This window comes from Neoarius graeffei, chromosome 15, assembly GCF_027579695.1.
Source record: "Neoarius graeffei isolate fNeoGra1 chromosome 15, fNeoGra1.pri, whole genome shotgun sequence".
Lineage (NCBI taxonomy): Eukaryota > Metazoa > Chordata > Actinopteri > Siluriformes > Ariidae > Neoarius > Neoarius graeffei.
The window spans coordinates 15,247,269-15,271,609 of NC_083583.1; the positions used below are offsets into that span (position 1 = coordinate 15,247,269).

At 41.9% G+C, this 24,341-nt stretch overlaps 1 protein-coding gene across 3 annotated transcripts in view; it reads left to right on the forward strand.

Moving 5' to 3' along the window:
* The window catches only part of LOC132899193 (zinc finger protein 609-like), a 225,286-nt gene that overhangs the window by 178,063 nt on the left and 22,882 nt on the right, over positions 1 to 24,341 (forward strand). For all 3 annotated transcript variants that reach the window (XM_060940896.1, XM_060940895.1, XM_060940897.1), the window contains exon 3: positions 8,485 to 8,710. In XM_060940896.1, the coding sequence (XP_060796879.1) occupies positions 8,485 to 8,710 (226 nt within the window). The remainder of the gene's footprint in view (positions 1 to 8,484; positions 8,711 to 24,341) is intronic.

Consider the following 24,341-nt stretch of genomic DNA (forward strand, 5'->3'; position numbering starts at 1 on the left):
GCGTACGTGTTAGTCATTACTGTTGACGCGTCGTGATGTATTCCCATCCTTACTCTGCATGTTGTTTACCTGAGCGCTGATGCGCGATGACTTTATAACGAATGTCGAAGGTAACAATGCTGCGCTTAAAATGAGACGTAGACGTTCAGCGTCCTGCGATATCGATTGTTATTGAACAGTCAGCCAGGGACGTGAGGCAAGAAACCAGAAACTCGTTTAATTTGGTTTACTGCAAAACAAAACGGTTTGGCATCACACGCTTTTGAAACACGGTCAAACCTGTAGCTGTGTGAGAGCCGTCTCACATCCGAGCTGCAGACGACTCTCAGTGAGGTGACGCCGTTCTCCAGGGCGACATGGACGTAAACCGAAACAGAGGGCGACATCTGAAAAGTGTTCCCGCCTGGGACGCGCATATCGCACCTCCGTTTGAGATAAGACGGACTTGAAACGGCGACGGCTGTAAGGCGATCGGAAATAAACGTGTTCGCGGTGTATAGCCGTGGAAACTCGGTGTGTTCAGCAGTCTTCGTCTCTGTAATTAGCTAAAAGCTTATTTATAACGCGTGTTGAATTGATGTTAACTCACCCAAATCTCATGTTCGACTCGTGATTGTTTATTGTCAGCTGCATCAGTTTTCAGTGGCAGGATCCCGCACGGCTGGTTGTTTTGTGTAATCGGTTGCATCACTTCGCTCGTGACTCCTGTAGCACTCAGAGTGCTGATGTTGGACTCTTGGTGTCCGTCAACTATGGACTACGGTTTGGTTGCGGATTGTGAGAGTTGTGTTGTTTATATCCGTCTTCGCTAGTTCTGCTCACTTTACCCATCATTTACCACGGTATCGGATAGGGGTGGGCAAAATTATCGATACGGCGATATATCGCAATACTTTGTCTTCTGATTCAATATCAATACTCAAAATTTGAATATCGATATTTTTTCAAATAATAAATCATGTTTCAGACGGGTTGTAAATCCAGTACGACTTCCGCACCTCCGCTCTGCGAGGTGTCGCTGTGCCGCTACCTCACTGCAAGGCACTCTTCATTTTCTCTTTTTTTCCCGGTGGTTGCAGTGAGGAAAAAAAAAACAAGCAAGCATGGCTGTTAATGTAAACCTAGAGACGCCGCCGAACTTTAAGGCAGATGTTTGGAGGCACTTTGGATTCCAAAGGAAAGGAGAAAAAAAACAGTGAGCTGGACAAAGAGTACGCACTCTGCAAAACCTGTTTCACTCCAATTAGATATTCAGGTAACACAACAAACTTGCGAACTTACTTAGCACGACACCACCCCGACATATTAGCTCAGCCGGAGCCACCGAAACCCGACCCGAAGCAAACTACACTGGACAGCGCCAAAGTCCTCCCGTCTACTTCAGTGATGTGTGACTTACTGTAACTGTGAACTTAATTTTGTCATTTAAGACCAAAGGCAAGGAGCTGCACTTTATTTTGCATTTTCAATTTTAGTGTGTGTGAGACGCTGCATTTTATTTTGAGTATTTACTCAAAGTTCAGAAGAAACATGATTCACTGAGGTTTCAGTTCAGTTTCAGTGTGTGGACGCTGACCCACACTGCACTTTGTTTCATAATTGTGCTCAGGGAGACCAAGATGCCCGCTGCACTTTTCACTGTGTTCCAGACAGTGTGTTGTTCCTGCAAATATGTTGTAACTTGCGCTTGTGTAGTTACAATAAAATGGCATGGATAATTAGAATTACATTGTTTTGACTCAGTTTGTCCCATGAATTATCACTATCATCTGATGTACATACAACTCGGATTTTAAGATGCATAATGCATTTACATTTTTCAGTGAACTATGTAGAATATCGCAATATATCGCAGTATCGTATCATGACTCAAGTATCGTGATGCGTATCGTATCGTGACTCAAGTATCGTGATGCGTATCGTATCGTGAGGTCCTTGGCAATACCCACCCCTAGTATCGGACGGCACGGTGGTGTGGTGGTTAGCACTGTCGCCTCACAGCAAGAAGGTCCGGGTTCGAACCCAGCGGCCGACGAGAGCCTTTCTGTGCGGAGTTTGCATGTTTCCCCCGTGTCTGCGTGGGTTTCCTCCGGGTGCTCCGGTTTCCCCCACAGTCCAAAGGCATGCGGTTAGGTTGACGTGGGCGGCCTTGGGCTGAGGTGCCCTTGAGCAAGGTACCGAACCCCTGACTGCTCCCCGGGCGCTGTAGTGTGCGTGTGTTCACTGCTTCAGATGGGTTAAATGCAGAGGATGAATTTCACTGTGCTTGAAGTGTGCATGTGACAAATAAAGGTTTCTTCTTCTTCTTCTTCAATGTACTCTTCGGTGTCGTGTCGGGTTAGTGGGGTTAACATACTTTTTGTTTTTACAAGCTTTGCAAATCATGTTGGCTCCGTCTCAGATGGATATAAATTGGGCGGCACGGTGGTGTCGTGGTTAGCGCTGTCGCCTCCCAGCAAGAAGGTTCTTGGTTTGAGCCCAGTGGCCGACGGAGGCCTTTCTGTGTGGAGTTTGCATGTTCTCCTCCCCGTGTGTGCGTGGGTTTCCTCCGGGTGCCCCGGTTTCCCCCACAGTCCAAAGACACGCAGGTTAAGTACAATGGGGCCACTGTAACTGGCGCAAGCTGTTGTGGTTTCCTAGCCATAATGTATGTCCAGATATATCTCACGATGGCAAAGCTAATAAAATTTAATTAAAATATCGTGGAAAGAAACAGTAGACTTGTTGTTCTAGCTCTTCTTCTTCTGCAAACTCTTCTTCTAGCTGCTGCTCTAGTTCTACTTCTAGCTACTCTTGTTGTTCTGCTAGCCCTTCTTCTCTCTCCTGTTCTAGCGCTACTTTGAGCTTCTCTTCTTCTTCTGTTCTTTTAGCACTTCTAGCTCTTTTTTCTTGCTTTTCTTCTCCTGCTAGCTCTTCTAGTTCTTGTTCTAGCTCGACTTATAGCTCTTCTTCTGCTAGTTTCTCGAGCTATTCTCTTCTTGCTCCTGTTCTAGTTCGACTTTTCACTCCTCTTCTAGCTCTTCTTGTTGTTCTGCTAGCTCTTTTTCTAGTTTACTTCTTCCTCTAGATTTTCTTGTTGTTCTAGCTCTTTTTCTAGTTCTGCTTTTAGCTCTTGTTCACTCTCTTCTTGTTCTTCTGCTCGCTCTTGTTCTTCTAGCTCCTCCTCTTCTGTTAGTTCTTGGTCCAGCTCTTCTTTTTCCTCTTCTAGCTCTACTTTTAGCTCTTGTTCTAGCTCTCTTTCTGGTTCTTCTTGTTCTTCCTCTCGCTCCTCTTGTTGCTCTTCTGCTAGTGCTTCTTCCTCTAGCTCTTCTTGTTGCTCTTGCTCCTCCTCTTCTGCTAGCTCTTTTTCTAGTTCTACTTCGAGCTCGTCCAGCTCTTTTTCTCGTTCTACTTTTAGCTCTTGTTCCAGCACCTCTTCTTCTACCTCTCTTTCTAGTTTTTCTTGTTCTTCTGCCAGCTCTTCTTCTAGTTCTTTTTCTAGTTGTTCTTGGTAATTCAAGGCTCACCCATGGTCTTTTAGCAAAGAGTGAAGAACCACCATCATGCTGTTTCTGTGTGGTTTCTCTGACAGTCAAGCATATTTTACTTTGTCGTTGTGGTCTAAAAATCCACAAGGGAACAATTTTATTCTCAAAGTACTTTGGATGTTTTTAACAAGGTGCCAGGATGAAAAAAGTTTAAGAGTTTTATCACACGCGTATCTGAAACATCTTCTTTAGTCATTTATTGATGTAACTTTTTATTTGTTTTAATTATTTATTTATGAAGAAATGGTGCCTTTTTTAGAAATGCTCTTACCATGAAATCACCTTAGGTGCTGACATGGCTTTAAAAAAAATCACTCACTCACGCTAGTCGTTATTATTCTCGTGTGGAATTTGGTGCCATTGATCCCGTTGTTTATTTTGTAATAGAATATTCTGAACTGATGAATGGTGATAAAAGGTCAGGCAGTTCTCGTGATGTACATAGTGATGCAGAGAGAGATGATGTATGCTAATTAGCGCTAACGAAGCGTCTGGGCTGGAGTTCAGATGCTTTTTTGTACTCCTTAAAAGTCCAGATAGAATGCTAACTTGTGACTTTTCCCTGAAATATTTTTTACCCCAATGCGTGTATATTCAGTCACTCGGCTGTAAACAGAAACACAGACGCATCTTTATAAACATCCTGAAGAACATTTCTGATCTTCGTGAAAATACAGGGGTGTTCACACGGCACATATTTGCATCGATGCTGCACCGATACTGTATATTTTGTTGCGATATATCTTACACCGGTGTAAATTTTGTGGAGCGTTCACACGTCACAAACCTGCTTACTAGAGAGAAGCGTGTTAGCACCGGTGCAGCCCCACTTGCGTTCACACGGCAGTTTTTGCGACCGTGCTATACGATAGTAATAATGCGGAAATGAAATATGCGCATGCGTGAAAATGTACTTCCTTTTCCCGGTTGTCATGGCATCACCAAGCGCCGGGAAAACGACGTGGATGAAGACACCAGCGTTGCCAGATACTGCTGACGTTTTCCAGCCCAAAATATGTTCAAAGCCGCCAAAATGCACTTAAAACCGCCCAATCTGGCAACACTGGAAGACACGCAGTTCTGTTGTTGTTGATATTCGCCATTTTGGAAGCGCAAAATACCAGGATGCAAATTATGCAATGCCCGTATGTAATCAACTCTCCTGACGCGTAGCGAGTCTACCCCTGTAGCGTTCAGACGTCCCATTTTATATCGGTGCTGCCCCGCAAACTAGCATTTACTCCGGAGTAAATTTCTTAAACCACCTCCCGAGCAGGGTTAGATTTGCACCGGTTTAAGCAGCTTTCAGGGGCTACACCGGTATAACTTTGTACCGTGTGAACGCTCTACCGGGGCAGCCCCGGTGCTACACCGGAGTAAAAGTTGCCGTGTGAACACCCCTTACATTCGCAATGTGAATAGATGTATCAAACACTCCAAATGGAATAAATATCGTAGGATATGGGTCTGTCTCAGAAACTGGGTGCTGTGGGGGTCCCCCAATAAATATACTCACAGTCAGTAAACTCTATGGTTTTGAATGGTGATGTTGGTTTTAATTTGAAATAAAATGATGAAAGAAATAATACAGATAAAACTAAATCTTTGATGTGAATACTCTGTTCAGAATTTGGCAAAAATTCTGCAAATTTGTGGAAAAATGGCGGCTTGATCTGGGACATGATAAATCGTTGACTACATCGCATTCCATTAAAAAGGTTGTAGTCCACTGAAAAGTCTACAGTTATCACTGATTGTATTTTAAGTTGTAACTTTATACACCTAAGGATCGGTGCGCTCACAGAATAATCATAACCGTAATAAAACATCATGCAAAATATTTGATCACTGTCATAACTCCATTTTCCGCAGACCCAAAACCAATATGATTGTGTGTTTTGATCGAAACGGAAAGCCTCAGGGTCGAGGTCACTACCTCACCAAAAGTAGGAACTTAAAATCACTACGCCGTATAAAAATTGTTATAAATCTGCGATTTTGTTTTTTAAAACGAAAGCTGAAAGTTAGGTATAGAATACGTTTCTTAGAGAATATGTTACGATGGTAGCTGGTCTTGTATGAATTTCTGAGCTATAAAATGAGTCATGGTCGATTTTTTACCGTAGCGTGTTATTTGTGTGCGGGGAAGGACACACATTAACAATTTGCATGTGTAGGATGGAATTTTCCACTCCAACAGTTAGAAGTTGATCGTGCTTCTATTTGCGGTTTTTCTGTTACGCGGGTGATCTGTTCGGACGTTATCGCTGAAAAGGTGAGTTTTGACAGTTTTATTTTGTTTTCGTCTTGCAGTATAAGGCAATAGAATGTTTCTTTTTCATCTTACTTTCATATTTCGTAGTGTTTGCGTATTTTTGGCCAATATTTTGCAACCACGGTCAATTTAGATCGAACTTTTGATAGAATCTACGGCCAGTCATTTTGCCCCGCCCCCACCTTGCGCTCTGTCTGGTGCGGTAGTGATGTCCCGTTGCTCGCGCACCGCAGCAACGCGGGGGGGAATGTATAGCAGGTCTTATTTTCTGCACGTGCTGTAGATCTTGACAGTTGGATGATGACTCGCCTGTGCTGTTCACACACCAGCCACTGCTTTGGCAAGTCACAGAGATCATAAATCACCAAGTGGTTAAGACGACATTAGATTTTCGCCTTGGCTTCATGTTCCGCACCCAGGCTCAAAGAAAGTAATGGAAATTTTGAGCCTGTTATGATTTCACTCCAGCGTGGTGATTACGCCATCGCGTTTCTCCGAGGGTGAACGAGGCCCTTTTTTCTCTCCGTGACTCTCCTTTTGGCTTTCCTCTTATCACAGCCAGAAATCCACCCGACCCCTGAGACATGAACTCACCTTAACATCATGCTTTTGTGCTGAAGTTGTTTTCATTTTATTTTCTTCTTTCCTCTGTTGTGCACAAATTTAATCCCGTGAAGGCTTTCCAGTTTAATTTTTACTGTATTAAACAGCCACGTCTTCTGTTCTTTTTGGCTCGCAAGGATGGATGTTAAAATACTTTTAGATTTCCATGTACTACCCTTTTTTTTTTTTTTCTTTTAAACCCTCTGGGGTCTGAGGGTATTTTCTTGGCATTCTCTGATTGTCAATTTCAACAAATCTAAGCAGTATTTTCAGTCATATGACTTTTTTTTGTATTCAGCACAAGTTCAGCTATGTATATCATGATTGTACTTTAAAAAAAAACCAGATAAATGAAGAGATTGTAAAAATCAGCTTTAGAGCGGTGTTGGAATCTCATCTCTAGCCGCTTTATTCTGTTCTACAGGGTCGCAGGCAAGCTGGAGCCTATCCCAGCTGACTACGGGCGAAAGGCGGGGTACACCCTGGACAAGTCGCCAGGTCATCACAGGGCTGACACATAGACACAGACAACCATTCACACTCACATTCACACCTACGCTCAATTTAGAGTCACCAGTTAACCTAACCTGCATGTCTTTGGACTGTGGGGGAAACCGGAGCACCCGGAGGAAACCCACGCGGACACGGGGAGAACATGCAAACTCCATACAGAAAGGCCCTCGCCGGCCACGGGGCTCGAACCTGTACCTTCTTGCTGTGAGGCAACAGCGCTAACCACGACACCACCGTGCCGCCCGGTGTTGGAATGTGTGGGGGGAAAAAAACCCATGACCTTACCTATTGTGAATAACTGTTTTGGTCGCTTGAGGTGATTCTGTTCAGTCTTAGGAATGGATCAAGCACAAAAACTTAAATCTGCTCCATTGATTTGGACAATTAAGTGGCCATCAAAAAATTTATGTCCTATTGTTTTGGGATAAAGGGTTGGCAGTTGGAGGGATATTCAATGAGAAGAGTAAAAAATTCCATTCCATTCAATGAGAAGAGTGAAAACCCCTCCCAGCTTTTAATCCCATCAGGTCAAGTGATCAAAATGGTTCATCACAATGGGTAAGGTCATGTTTTCTCAGACATTCCAACACAGTTCTAAAACTGCTTTTTACAACAGCTTCATTTATCTGGTATTTGACTTTATTTTGGTATTTGAATCTATCCAGTGTGTCTTGAAATTAACTCTTGTACTATTTTACTCAGTTCAGAGCCACAACCTACTGTATTACACAGTTACTCTGTAAGTTTGCTCCCACTCCAACTGCAAATTTTCCTCTTTAAACTCAAAATAGAGCAAAATTAACTATTTTTGAGGAAAATACTTTTAACTTTAGAAAAACTGCTCAGTCATTTTTCCTGTGTATGCACTACAGCACACGCAAATCAACCGATCTGCTCATCAGAAATGGAAGAAATATTTACACTTGAGTTGATGTTCGGCTGGATCAAGTCGAAGTTTAAAAAAAAAAAAGGCAACGCTCATCATTAGTGTCACAGTTCTCGAGATTGAATTGAATCGCTGTCCTGAATCATCCGAAGCGCATAAAATCCGCGTGCCATCTTGCAACAAGTTTTACCTCCAAACAGGTAGCCTAAACTATGGCTGACCGATTTTATCCTGTTTACGGTGTGCGCTCCCACCGCGAAAGAGAAACCAATCAAAACCAAGAGTGAAAGTGATCATCATGCAGTTGCCATGTGAATAGTCTTTTATGAACGTGTACGTGGGTGCTCAGCGCTCCGACTTCGGTGTGACTGAATAAGCTGACAAGTTTTATAGGTCATTTAAAAATATAATCATATTTGGCAGTGGACACATAGGAAATTGTAAAGTATAAAGTTTCTGTCTATGTTTATCATGCTTGTATGATTAAAAAATAAATAAACTCGTTAAGATATTAATATAAATCCATGACCTACTCATTCTAAATCTGTCAGGCTTTGCTGGCGAAGCTCTCAACCCCAAATGGTTAAATTGAGGATCAACATGGTCATTTTTCATCCAAATACTCTTGGTCTTCTCAGACTAACTGGACTTTTCTTCTTTCTCTTTCCCTCGTTATGCAGATGGAGTCTCCGGTCTCTACACCGGCCCCGCCTCCGCTCCACCTTTTAGCCTCGGTGGGTAACAGCGATATCGCCTCGCCGTGTGAGCAGCTGATGGTGCGGACGCGCTCGGTGGCGGTCAACACCTCCGACGTGGCGCTGAGCACAGAACCCGAGTGCCTGGGGCCCTGCGAGCCCGGAACGAGCGTCAATCTGGAGGGCATCGTGTGGCAAGAAACCGAGGACGGTAAGGACACTGCGGATGGTTCTATCAGTCTCTGTTTCGGTCAGCTGGTGGCCCTTTCTATGATGAGGGGTTACTACTTTGAGACGTGCCACTCACACTTTAAAAGTGCAAGGAAAAATTTAAATATGGATGATAATAGTTATAGTATCCTGGTGTGTGTGTGTGTGTGTGTATATATCTCATAAGGGGAGATAAATCTTGCACTGTGCTGTGCAGGAGGCCACATTAAAAACCGTGAAAATCTGGTGTCATGTGCGTAACCCGGACATTTAATATTTGAGCCAAAAGATTTACAAAAATAGTCGCATGTCTGTGTCTGAAATCACTCACTATATAGTGGACTATATAGTGAGTTTGCCATTTTGTCTGAATGTACAGTATAGTGAGCATTATTACACCCAATATAGTGCACTCCAGGCTTTTGTCTAAACCGGGGAACAGGGGCGCTGTGCCCTCTTACACTCGGAGTGCGCCCCCTTACCGAAATGCCGATTGAACCCCAAGTCACACTTAGGCCATGCACTTATATGCTACTGCACAACATGCAATCTTTCTCAAAACGATCTTTTCTCCGTGAAAACATCCCAGCAACACCACGTGACAACGTGTCTGATCATCAAATACGTTATAATTACTCCGAAAATATTCCAATCATAGTAGATACACCGCCAGACGGTGCAAAAACGATCCGAATTGGCGTTTTCCAGACCGAGGCGCCATGTTGTTTAGTTGTTTACTTGTCGCGGCTGCTCTCGCGAGATTTGACATGGGTTACATACAAGGTCAGCTGACTTGTAGAGCGAGATTTCTCGAGACTGAATGACCTTTCACCCACTGGCGCGGGAGCTTTTGACAAGTAGTTCGCGAGTTGTTTTTGTTGACACTTGGGCATTTAAAGATGTCATCCCGCGGCACGAAACGGAAGCCAAAGACTGTCCGGGGCAGAAGATGATTACTTCTTTCTTTTTCAATGTTGACAGACAATTTGTTACAATTTCCCTCTCAGATAGCCTCAGAACGTCCCATTGGAGCCTCAATTTTTCAAAGGCTTCGCACGGCGGAGGGGGGGACGGACAACCGGCGGCACCCCAACCCCCCCTGTTCCCTCTCCATGGTGAGCGCCCTCATACTAAATTTTTCTAGAAAAAACCCTGCACTCAAAGTATCCCACGATGCATCATGAAAAGTAGTGTACAACCGATGGTCACTAACCAAAGCAATATATCCCATCATGCGTTGCGGTCGCGCCGGACATATAAGTGTGTTGGGGTGAATGGACGGAGGAAGAAACACATTATAAACGGATATTCAAGTGCAATTAAAAATAGAAAGAGAATAAAAAATAAGCTAAAATAGAATAAGACAGATAAAATACACGAATGGCGGCACGGTGGTGTAGTGGTTAGCGCTGTCGCCTCACAGCAAGAAGGTCCGGGTTCGAGCCCCGTGGCCGGCGAGGGCCTTTCTGTGCGGAGTTTGCATGTACTCCCCGTGTCCGTGTGGGTTTCCTCCGGGTGCTCCGGTTTCCCCCACAGTCCAAAGACATGCAGGTTAGGTTAACTGGTGACTCTAAATTGAGCGTAGGTGTGAGTGTGAATGGTTGTCTGTGTCTATGTGTCAGCCCTGTGATGACCTGGCGACTTGTCCAGGGTGTACCCCGCCTTTCGCCCGTAGTCAGCTGGGATAGGCTCCAGCTTGCCTGCGACCCTGTAGAACAGGATAAAGCGGCTAGAGATAATGAGATGAAATACACGAATAAAAGCTAGAGTGCAGAGCGAGGAATTAATCAAAAGCCTCAAATGTGATTTAATAAAAGGCAGCGGCGAAGAAGAGAGAAAGGATTCAGGCTTGATTTAAAAGAGCTGAAAGCTGCAGGTACTTTGTATTGATTAATGTGGGAAATGCGCTCAGGATAATATGGATTTATCACAAAAACACATGCTTGTGTTTATTATTTTGAAAACCAACCAGCCGACTGATCTGGCATGTTTTAATTGTGCAACGGTAATGACGTAAATACCGGCGCGGAGGAGTAGTGTCCGAAAGCGTTTCTTTTTTTTCCCCATTTTACCAATGAGCTGACTATTTTGTCCTCTATATAGAATTCCCTAGATGGTGCGTAGGGAGTAGTGAACGAGTGAGTGATTTCGGACGCAGCAAATAGTCATAGATTTCGGACACTGCAATACTGGCATCAGGTACTTATTCTATATAACACTCCTCATCGGATCCTGTACTTGTACCATATACTCTATTTTGTAGGATCCGATACCATGTGATGTAAATCTAGTGTCGAAGAGGAAGGCGGCTTGGTTGGTTCCTCGGTGGGCAGAATTTTCCCGTAATGCCCGTGGGCGATTACGGACTTTCTTTCCGAGGCGTCGGCTTTCAGCGTTGCAAAAAACGACCAAAGTTGAACTGGAAATCAAAAACAGACGAAAGACAAAACAAGTGTTGCCAGGCAAAACGAACCTCGCCCAGCAGCACTTGTTTTATACCTATATGTTGATAATGGTAATATTTCTCAATCATCAGCTGTCAGGTTGTAGAGCGATGAAAATCCATGACCTTGAGTTTGACTTTTCAAGGTCAAAGGTCATGGTGCCAAATGAAAGCCCATATAGCACTTCCTATAAAGCCTCGGTCACAACCGGCCGTACGTGCTCCTACGGCCGGTCTACGTGCAAAAAACGCAAGAAACGCACGGAGGGCGCGCGTGTGACATGCTGATTTTCGAGCCGCAGACCGGCCGCAGAGGTTCTTTGTCATGTCAAACAAACTCCACGGGCGCTTACGGTTTTTTCAGGTTGCAAGACAAACTTACGGCCAACGTGCGTCTTTCTCCATCCACGAACAAAAAAAACGCAGCGATTTGGGGAAACGCCAAAAATCGCACGGCCAAAAAAATCGTACATCTGGTTGTGACCTAGGCTTAAGTTGATAATGGTAAATATCTGTCTCTGTAAATGATCGTCATGTACGGGCCTGACGCACATGGAGAGTGTTCAACAGGTTTGGCGAGTGCTTCCTGAGAGACGTTCGCCAAGCTTGGCGAGTGCTTAAAGTGCCATTCCACCATCGGATGTATTCTTTGGCATAAAATACAATATATTTTATGACAACATGACTAGACAGAGAAATCTTTTAGCTTCAAAATGATATATCAAACATCATTTTTTGACAAGAAGTATATTAATTTTGCGACCAAAGTCACCTACCCTTTTAATTTCCGCGCGGTAGTGAAACGTGATGTCATCGGCAGGTTCCCCTTCTTGTGTACGACGTGGCACAGATTATCAGCAATGGCGGATAGAACGCGATTTCCACTTGTCGATTGCTGTGCCGATATTCACCATCGACCGTCTCCTTTGGGCATCACTTGCTATTTTCCTTCGCTTCTTTTCCGAAGCTGACAATCGCGTTCTATCCGCCATTGCTGATAATCTGTGCCACGTCACACGTGACGTGGTACACAAGAAGGGGAACCTGCCGATGACATCACGCGCGGAAATTAAAAGGGTAGGTGACTTTGGTCGCAAAATTAATATACTTGTCGTTGTCAAAAAATTATGTTTGATATATCATTTTGAAGCTAAAAGATTTCTCTGTTTAGTCATGTCATAAAATGTATTGTATTTTATGCCAAAAAAATACATCCAATGGTGGAATGGCACTTTAAAAAAAAAAAAGGTTAACCAATACTTGGTTATTGGTATTTATGCATCTGTAATCTGGGTTAAAGCGTTTAACTAGTTCACCATAGTGGAGGTTTTACTGACCTGGTGTCCATCCCTGACCACGTTTTCAAATAATTACGCCGTTGATTAGGACGTGAAATCGTTCTTGGCAGTGTTGTTGTCAAGTTTGTATTTTGCACTCGATGTACGTATGTTTTTAGCATCACAGCTCCAGTGATGCAGCAGTATGGTGTCGGCTTGTTCTTGATGTTGAACAGTTGCCCGCAGTGTGCCCGCCGCGCCGCGATCCTCAAAGCCTCAGCTTTATAAAGGAGCCTCGTCAACATTCACTGCATGTACAGTATTTACCTTAAGTATTTGCCTTTTTTTTTTTTCCCTCTCCACCGTAGGCACACTACCTCTGATTGAGTCAGCACTTCTTTTTTTTATTATTTTTTTTAAAACCCTCACTCGAGTATGTATGCTCGTGTTCACTAGCCTGCCTGCGTTTCAGGAGGGACACAGAAGAAGGTCGTACACATTCCCAGCTCTGGGTGTGTACAGGAACTGAAGGCCTCCACCTGCTTTAGTCTGCTCGAGGGAGGTAGTTATGGCCTGCTGCTTCCAGCTTCCTCTCATCTGTTCCTCCTCTGGAAAACATGCCGGAGAAGAAGGAGGCCGTCTGCTCGGCATGTGCCGCATTTGATCGACTTTCTCCAGCTGAGCCAGCGTCGGGTCCACCAGGATGCTTCTGCGCGTTTGAAGTTTGTGGGGGGGTTCTCCCCCCCCCCCCCCCCTTGTTGCGGAAGCGGGCAGATCTGTATCTCTGCGACACTGTGTGTGGGTGGAAAGTGTAGCGGCGAGATCCGGTGGCGGGGTGTCGTTCGAGCACTTTGATATGGCTTACCATTGTACTCGGTTCCTTTAAGGACTCGCCGTGTGTCTGCCCACATCACTGAAGATCTTGTGTCTTGGTGCTTCCAGCAGTGTTGCTGTAAATGTCAGCCCTGTCAGGAGGTAACAGTCATGTGCTTGTTTTTTGCTGATGCTTCTGAAAATGAACCGTTTTCAAAAAATCAAGTACTGTGGGTCTGTCTTGACAGACCTCAATTATGCGGAATTATTATCTGTACAGGACACTTTTTCCATGGAATAAAAACATGTTCTATTCCCTTCTAGCGGGTTTCATTCGTTTGGTTTGGTAGCATGCAATATTTTTAGCATATCGCTTATCCTACGCGTATTACATCACTGTACCCAATGGAGAATGAGTGTTGAATATGGTTTACGATATCGCATGGTTGTCAAGACAACATGATTTCATATGTTGGAGCTGATGCGAATATCCAGTGAGAGAGTTTTCTGCTGCGCATGCATTTCTTTGTTTGCCAGAAAAGAGAGAGACGCATTGAACACCCGAAAGGCTACCAAAACTTCATTAGATATTCACATATGTATAAGCAGTAGCGAACCGTTACTATTAGAGCTGGGACTTGAGCTCAGCCAAAACTTAGCCAGACACCAAAATGCAACAGGGCAAAGGATTTTGCAAGGGATTAGCGGCAGGCTGCCAGGTCGCGCCGTTGTGTGTAGCTGTCGATGTTGATTTTAAAAATAATTAAGTAAATTACAGATGGAAATGAGTACTTAAGTCTGAGTGAAAAATACTTTAGCGAGCGTGGAAGAAGAGTCTGGAGATGGAAATCTTAGTTTCTCGGTCGTTAGCCTGTGGTATTTGCTCTCGATAGCACTGGCTTGACCGCTTTATTAGCATTCGCTAACACTACTGATGAACGCTACACCAGCTGGAAGGTGACTTCACTGCTGCACTGACTCGCGGTTAAGCTCACGTTGGCCTTCAAGAAGGTCTAGGGCGATATACACTACCGTTCAAAAGTTTGGGGTCACTTTGAAATGTCCTTATGTTTGAAAGAAAAGCACTGTTCTTTCCAATGAAGATCACTTTAAACTAATCAGAAATCCACTCTATACATTGCTAATGTGGTAAATGACTATTCTAGCTGCAAATGTCTGGTTTTTGGTGCAATATCTCCATAGGTGTATAGAGGCCCATTTCCAGCAACTCTCACTCCAGTGTTCTAATGGTACAATGTGTTTGCTCATTGCCTCAGAAGGCTAATGGATGATTAGAAAACCCTTGTACAATCATGTTAGCACAGCTGAAAACAGTTGAGCTCTTTAGAGAAGCTATAAAACTGACCTTCCTTTGAGCAGATGGAGTTTCTGGAGCATCACATTTGTGGGGTCGATTAAATGCTCAAAATGGCCAGAAAAATGTCTCGACTATATTTTCTATTCATTTTACAACTTATGGTGGGAAATAAAAGTGTGACTTTTCATGGAAAACACAAAATTGCCTGGGTGACCCCAAACTTTTGAACGGTAGTGTATTTTTGGTCCCTCCCACTGTAAATCAAAATCTGATTGGTTGATTCATCCGTCACTTCCTACATAAACATACACTGCCATGGCCTTCCATCCCAGCAATGAAGTCCTAACCAGTGAGTGAGCAGCTCTAAGGCAGATTCTACCGTAACTGGATCCATTAACCACTTGCCCACAAAATAAGAAATTTTTCTTGTCCTTTTTTCAGTGAGGTAATATTTTCAAGATTGAAAATATGGTATTTGGTCTTCGAAAACAGCACGTCATTTAAAAATACACTGAGCATATCAATAAAAGATTTTTAAAGAATAAAGTTCTATTTCTTTGACATATCTGACAGACATAACTCCCATTATCCCTGTTGCTATCGTCAGTGAATTTCTGTCAGATGACCTGACGATAGACTCAGTCATTATGGATCTTTGGTAGTTATCGTGTGGAAGCAGGCTTTATCATTTTCGGGTGTCAACAGATAGAGTTGAAATAGATTAACAGCGAAAAAACTATTTCGTTCACGAGAGAAGCCCACAGTTATTTTTAAAAAATGCTATCGTCAGTCTGTCAGTCAAATGCACCTGATGATAGCAAAATTCAAGCCCTCACCACGCACATGTTGACTGACGCAAAGAGGAAATTCTACTGCGCATGATTTGTGACAGCAGACATTTACTTCCGCGCAAGACTTGGAGTTCTGACAGCTAGATTTCATCAAATAAATCAAGGTAAGATTTTCTGTCCGCTATCCTGACGATAGAAATTTTTGACGATAGAAACATTGAGAATATATTTGTGCATTCATATTTAAAGTTTTCTGGAGGAAAACTATCGTAAGTTGAGATAAATCAGAGCCACTTGCGACCCTTTCAGCCGACAGGCCATTTCAATGTGTTATTTCCCCGCGAAAGTGACACCGTCGTGTCTATCGTCACTGTTCTGACAATTATTGTTGATATTTCAATTTTGAAAATAAATTTTTATCTTTTTTATTTCAATATTTTATTATTTGGTTCTAGTGATGAGGTATTTAATATTATTACTAAATTTGTCAGATTAATAATGTCAGAAACAGTTTTGTTGCTATTGTCATCTAGAGCGTCTGTCAGAATATGATGGTAGACGTTAGTTTGTCGGTCAGATTTTGATGATAGAAACCGATGTGTTTCTATTGTCATTTAGCATGTCTGTCATGTCAGGCTTTTATTAATTAGTTACCAGGATGACTGTCCTAAAATTTACTGTGAATGTCCAAGACCCCAAACGCTACTAGAAAAACTTAATAGAATGATCAAAATAATCAATTCAGCAATTTAAGGAGACGGGACTTAACTGGCCTCTGTTATGGTAGAATCTGCCCTAAACTCTTCTCAGCCTCGAGACGACAAACAAAACAATCTCATTGGAGAACTCGATTTTAATGTTTTCAGGACAGTAACCCTTTCATTTCTGAAGCAAATGTGATAGAAAATGAGTCCAAAATTAAAATGAGAGTAATTATAATGAAAGTATGAAAGAAATTAAATATAGCATTTGAAATGCTGATGTGTTTAGGTCATCTCTGAAGGCCTAGAAGGACCTGACGTTTCCCATCCAGTGTATCATAATAATAAAAACATCGGCTGGCTTTCTTTCGTGGTATATCAGATATATTCCATTCAGCTACTCGTCTTCGACTCGTTCAGTATCATGCTAGCTGAATGGAATGTATCTGATATACCATGAAAAAAAAGCCAGCCGATATTATTTAAATATTGTATGGGTCGAGCGATTATCAGAGCCCATATTCAGCATTTTTCTGATTATCGGAATCAGCACTCGAACTTTGTTTCCTTGCCAATAGAAGGGTTTTGGATTAATGCGTTATTGGATTGCTTGAAATGTTGATGACGCATCGAGTTACAACCAACCAACACTTCTGTAGTCTGTCTCTGTGTTCTCCCCACAGCACTGTGTTGGATCGCTGGAAATTTGGACCACATATGGAGTAAATCCAGAACATATCAGGGTTGAACTATACAGTTGGGAAAAGCTCGGTGCACGTTGTCATAATTTCGTTCACACTCTGTCTTCTTGCGCACACACCTTGAGATGACTACTGTCGTCAGTACTTTTCACACTTTTTTTTTTTATTACTTTTTTCAAATATTAAAGGTAGCCTGCCTTTCAGATTTTTCAAGTGAATGTTTTTTTTTTCCTAATAGAACAATTAATGAATTTGGAGCCACGTGGCCCTAAATCCTCCACTATTTTTTCCTGCTTCACCATGACCCAATACAAGATACTTCTATACGAAGGAAAGGAACCGCAGGACCAAACTAATAAATATCGGTGCTCGGCGAGCACCTCGGTGTGATCAGCTGTTTGTTTAGTGACAGAATGATGGAACTGTCAGTGCATAGTCTAGGTAAACTTGTGCATGCGCGCACACACATGGACTTCCTCTGTCTGCTTGACTGCGCGAAGCGAGCGATTTCATGCACATTATTTGCTCAGGAATCCGCTCAAATTAAATAACTTCTCAGCCACAGAATGGTCTGATATTTTGTGATATAGTACAGAAATAAACATATATCACAATGACCAAATTTCAGAAGGAACTAAATTTCACCGATTTTATGAAATCGAAAGGCCGCCTCGCTTTCAACGTTAATGCACTTTGCGAATAGGAGCTGAATTCCTGTAAATTTTCACGCTACAGACATTAAATTGAAGGAAAATGAACATCAGCCCCAAATATCGGTTATCGATGTCCTTGATTACTAATAATCGCTTCTGGTATTATCCCTAGGAAAAAAAAAACACATTGGTTGGCCCCTAAAATATTGCACTGATATTTACATTTCATTGCATTTGTACCTCAGAACTGCTGTTGTAATCATAATTAAATAGAGACTGTGACTAAAGTCACCGTAATTTGCGCTAGCTGACTTTTGTCAATTGATGGTCAAGGATAAGTTGCGCCCTGCCACCCTGAACAAAATTTGAAAAAATAATGAAAATTGACAGTTATAAGTGATTGGGGAAGAAAATCTAGTTTTTCATGGATCACTCCAGTTCAGTGATCCAGATCAGCACCAAAGGTCGTAGCAACATAATTCAGCCCAGAAGTATTCTTCATGTGAAATTTGGTGGTGGTTGATTGGAAACTGAAGGAGAAATAGCATCCTTAAAAATAAAAAAAAAAACGCAAGGAGAATAAGAAGAGAACTAGATAGATGGTGTGACTAAAGTCACAGTGATTTGCACTAGTTCTTACAAACTGGGCCGTCTGGTCACCGTACCCTATAGATGACTTGCAACCATGTGATCAAAATGTGCTACGTCACGAGCGTCCACCATGATGGTGGATATTCAAAGCAACTAGGACGGCAGCTGCTGAAAGCGTGTCTGTAAACAATGCTGAATTTTCTCAGTATTATCACGATTTGAACACTTGAGTGAAGATTCGATACAAAGAGAAAATAGATATGTGTGGTTTTGACCCATATTATTTAAAAAAGTCTGATTTTTCTGAAGATAAGACGCTTCTACCGACCATCGAGTACCCAGATATCGCGTTCTATCTGGTTTGGCTGCCGAAGAATCAAGTCCGACCTTGGACAAAACACAGCCCGTTTTCTGACTGGGAGCCCAGTCTGGATTGTTTCTATCGGATAATTTTGCTGGTGCTCCTAGAAGCGAAATGGTAATACACGTGTTAAAATTATAACAACGACTGAGTGAACCACGACACGAGAACGCTCATTTTATAGCAAAATTCTAGCAACACGAAATAAAATTCTTCGAGAAAGCTTTTGAATCTCACTGGAGATAAAATGATCACTGCAAACACGAGCTGTTTTGGTTTTCGCCTCTGTTAGATCAGCCCTGCCGATGTTGTTCGGCCGTGCTTGTCTCCTGTCCGTACCAAGCCTCAGAGTTTCCTCACCCTGTTTCTGAATCACGGACGGAATTCTAAAAAAATCGGAACGCGCCACGGTCACGACTACTGTTGTGACCACGACCATATACAGCACAAAGATACGGCAGAGCTAAAAGAACACTTAAAGCAGCGGAAAAACAAAGAGAGTTGCGCACACGAGACTGTGTTTTGTATGGAATGTCGCTTGATCCCTCATTTGTATTTCCACCAACATGGCCAACATCCGGGTTTCTAATTTGCTTTGACGTCACTTGCAAGTCAAGGATAGATCTGGAACGGCAATAGATGGAGAATGATGCTTGCGGGGGGTGGAGCCAGGTTCTTTTTTTTATGCCTCCGCCACCGTAAGGTGCAGGAGGCATTATGTTTTCGGGTTGTCCGTGCGTGCGTCCATCCCGAAACCTTGTGAACGCGATATCTCAAAGGCTAATGAAAGGAATTTCGCCAAACTTTCACCATTTGTGCGCTTTGGGACAAACATGAACTGATTAGATTTTGAGATCAAAAGGTCTAAGGTCAGGGTCACTGTGAGATCAAATGTCTGTCCGAAAACCTTGTGAACACAGTATATCCAAGGCAGATGAAAGGAATTTCACCAAACTTTCACCATTTGTGCAATTTGGGACAAAGATAAACTGTTTAGGTTTTGAGATCAAAAGGTCTAAGGTCACTGTGAGGTCAAATGTCTGTCCGCGTGCGTCCGTCCCGAAACATTGTGAACACGATATCTCAAAGGCTAATGAAAGGAATTTCACCAAACTTTCACCATTTGTGCATTTGGGGACAAAGATAAACTGATTAGATTTTGAGATCAAAAGGTCTAAGGTCAAGGTCACTATGAGGTCAAATGTCTGTCAGAGAACCTTGTGAACACAATATCTCCAAGGCTAATACAAGTAATTTCACCAGGTCAAGATTACTGTGAGGTCAAATGTCCATCCCCAAATCACAACTTAATAAGGTGTGTAGTCTACCAGGCGGAGGCATCCCTATCGGCGCCGTTGGCGTCGAGTTCTATCTAGTTTTTCATGGATCATTCAGGTTCGGAGATCCAGATCAGCACCAAAAGTCATGTTGAAAACTGAGGGATAAATAGTGTCCTGAAAAACGTTAGGAGAATAAGAAGAGAATAAAAGTAGAAAGATCCTGAGTTAGAGTAACAATTTGCGCCAGCACTGCTCGTGCAATTTTATTAAAGATTTCCGTGTGCTCATCTTCCCTCTTATTTACGACATGGACACTTGGTACTGTTCGTCTTTACTCTTCTACACCTGTATACGCAAAAGTTTCTGGACACCTGACCGTCACACCCATTTGGGTGATTCTCATGAAGACCTTCACATTAACATAAAGTTTTTCACCTCATTTCAGTATTTTTTCAAGTTGAGAGCCTAAAATAGAGTGTGAACTTTACTATGTTGATCTTTTTTTAATGGAAAAATATTTTAATGGAATTTTATTCTTATTTGAGGCTTACATGATCCAGAATAATTCTCATCACTGTTACAGTAAATGATGAAGCTAGATCATGAGTTAAAAACATTTTTTGACAATATTTCATATTTCCACAAAATATCCCATTAAATGAACAGTACAGTCCATGACAATTACTTTATATTTTTTTTACATTTATTTATTGCCCTCACAGTGCATGGTAATGAGAATTATTGAGTAACGGTAATGAGATACTCTTGGTTAATTTCACAAATAACCTGAAATGCTAGCAATCTATAACTTTGCCACATCTTAAAGCCTTATATTGTGATGATAATCATAAAATAATATTTTTTTTATTTTTAAAAGTAATGAGTATTAAACCATAACGGTAATGATAATAGACAGTGTAACTGAGGACAGATTTAGCAACATTAACATAAATATCACAAAGTAAGAGAAGAGTGAGCAACTGACCTTGTCTCCATTTTGAATCTTGTATCTGAAGTGATGCATCATGGGATAGCTGATCAATTTATTAAAGGCACGGTGTACTTTTTATAGGGGGGTGAAATCATGAAACGGTAATGAGAAACATTTGGTGCGGACACAGTTATTTTGTTTAAAATCAAGTACCTTTTTTTGTTCAACACAAAAAATATTAATATTATGCATAAATATAGATGTTTTAAAATAACTTTACACTGTATTATTATTTTTTATATAATTAGGAATTTTTACATGATTTAAAGTAAACATTAAAAAAAGGGATGCGGACACAACGGTAATGAGAATTTCCATAGATTTTTTGTTTAATTGATTTAAAAATTTGTTTATATGATGATGAAAACCATTTGTCCATACAGTGCTCCCTATTTTCTTTACACAAAATATCAGAGTTTATGTGAATTAAGTATTGATTTTGGAAAATGCGTCCTGGACATGTTCACTGCAGCTTCATGAGAATCACCCATATGTGCTTGGGAAGTTATCGGCAGGTCCGGCTGAAGTTTGCTTGTCAGATTCAGGGTGTAAAGACCGATCAGCTTTCAGGTTTGATGCGATGTGATGTATCTAAACCAATAAATGTACTATAATGAGAACTGTGGCTAAAGATATTGTGAAAAAAGAATTAGCATAATGAAATATGTAAAGGAGATTGTTTGTTTATAAACCTGATTACTGAATGTTCAGCTTTTAGTAATGAAGTGCAGCGCAGTCTAAATCTCCAAGGCTTAAAAGTAAGCATATTTGATTAACACACGATGAAACAAGACTCGTTCTTCAGCTCATGCACATCATGAAGAACGATGTTGTCACTAATTCCAAATGAAAGAAGACTCAATTCCCACGTCTTACCATTTTCCCTGAACGCCTCCTGGATTAATAGATTAGCGGCGTCTATTTGCTCTCGACTGATTCACTCGCGTTTATGAAATCGAGGCGAGTCCGCGTCGGAGTGCTTTCGACTCCTGATGGAACCCAGAGAGACAGATCAGGGCAATGTTTCAAGCCATCACCATGACACAAATCCCCTTGGCAGGAAGCTGGAGGCACACCAGGGTCATGCTGATGTCTGATCCACCCGTGGAAGCTGTGCATGCTGATGCCTCCAAGTGTCAGCCCTAAATCTTGACAAACTTTATTGCTCTTGAAGAGGAGCCCAGGAACGGCTCCGTGCCAGGGAACACGGGCGCGCCAGAATTATTTATGCCAGTATACTGATGTCAGTCCCAGCTTTACACACTGCGCCTTTCCCTGCAGTTCTTACAGCCACTTGAGCTTCATCATTACGCCTCACTGTTTCTTGGTTAATAATTCAGTTTATGTCTTTTTTTTTTCCCCTTTTCCTTTTTTTTTTTCCACTCTTGCGTTGAGCTCCACGGTTTGTTTTTATCCAGCAGTCCAAATGTTCACAGAATCCTAGTGGCTGTAAAACAAACTGCGACTTTCCTTTCTTCGAGGTCATTGTACACCTTCACGGATTAGCTGTAGAGTTGATTAGCTGATCAGGTGTGTTCAGCGTACATGTCAACCTATACGGAATGTCCGTATTTTATACGGATTTGATTCAATAAACGTAGTATACGGGCGTATAAATAAAGTTATATGGATTCTTTAAAAAAACTTTAATATTTATTTAGAGCTATAATCAATTCCCACGATGATAAAAGAGCGCATAACATTTACAAACGTACTGTACACTACAGACAGCCAGTAAAGAGTCTTATGAAATCGCGCGTTATCTTGTGGTAGCGAGACTTCGTTCCACTTTTGATCATGCGCACACCGCATTGCGAGAATCCCGCCAACTGTGAAGTCATAGACATATAAACATAGACGCCGCCTTCTGCGTAGAATCATACGTCATCCTCGCCGCCATATTAGATGTGGCAAAGTGGAGATTCTTCAACCGTCTCTGGTATAGCGTCTAGACAGTAGCCGAGAATAAAGATGCCTCATTCATGTGCTGCGTTTAACTGTACCAACAGGTTTACCGTCCAAACGAGATCACATGGGATTACCTTTCACAGGCGAGACTGGAAAAATACTTTTCATTGTATTTGGTCATTATAACGTAATTTTACGAACAGATTTTCCTGACTTTGTGGCTAATATGAAGTCTCGCGCATAATAGCCGCTCGGTGAAACCTGACTCCAAACAACGAAGTATTTCCTTCGTAACTACGCTGGTAACACTTTGTGTTTTTGTCAAACATTGGAGCTTTGTATTCATTCTGAAGGTTTATTGTTATTAATATTGAATAAAAAGTAAATGGGATATATTATTGTTAATTATCATTCAAATTTTAGGTAAATTATTTTAATTTGCATCTTATACGGATTTTATAAGGGAAATACGGATTTTGGAGGTTGGTTATACAGGTTTGATTGACCAAAAGGTTGACATGTATGGTTCAGTGTGATCGATTTGCTCACCATCATGTCTCACAAGAAAATCCTGGCGAATCCTAGTAAGAAAACAAGGCTTGACCAATACTTATACATACAGGACACTTTTTCCATGGAATAAAAACATGTATTCTCTTCCCTTCTAGCGGATTTATCGATAGCATGCAATATTGTTATCATATCGCTTATCCTCCATGTGTTACGCCAGTTTACCCAGTGGAGAATGAGCATGCAGTATTGGTATAATATTGCACATTGTCAAGACAACACAACGTCACACATCGGAGCTCATGCGAAGATCCAGTGACAAGATTTTTCTGCTGCACATGCACAGAATCATTTCTTTGCCGGCCAGGAAAGAGAGAAGGCGAGGCTAATCCAGTGCTACTGCTAGGTTTAGCTATGCTGTAATTAAGCAGTAAATAAATGAACTAAAAACTGAAACTAAAGTTGTGTTGAACGCCCGGAAGGCTACCAAAACTTCATTAGATATTCTTCACGCATATTTACAAGAGAAAAACATACCAACGGCCATTGAAAAACTGGAAAAGAGACACGTCAGAGATGCAAAACTTCCGTGCAAGCGAGTGACTGGTTGTAAACAAATATGGCGGCGAGGTTTGCTTCGTTAAAAGCGGAAGATTTTGAGAGAATTTTGGCTGCCAGGTCGCTCCATTGTGTGTAGCTGTCGATGTTGATTTTAAAAGTAACTAAGTAAATTACACAGGGAAAATACTAATATTCTGTTTGACTGTGCTAGCATTGGCTTTTGCTGACACTACACCGGCTAGAAGCTAACTGGACTGCTGCGCTAACAGCACAGAGTCGCGTGTAAGCTCACGTTGGCTGATATGAAGAGTGTGTATGCATAGTAATAATATTATACGGCTTTTTTTTCATGGTCTATCAGATATATTTCATTCAGCTACTCGTCTTCGACTTGTTCAGTGTCATGCTAGCTGAATGGAATATATCTGATAGATCACTCAAAGCCAGCCAATATTGTTTAATTATTCTATCCACATTCACTGGACATGAGCAATCGTGCACTCGGATTGGCTACTCTACTACTAGGATATCAGCTCATGTACTGTGAGTAGAGAAAAACAAAATGGCGGAGCACCTCAAGTCCGATATATCACTTTATCAAGTATTTAAAAGAAACCGAAATAGCTAAAAGAATATAGGGTGGTTGTTATTTTTTTTGTGCCCCCCCAATATCGCTTGTTCCACACTCCAGCCCAGTTGTTGGCGGTAATGCACCTTTTAAGTTGGTTTGCCA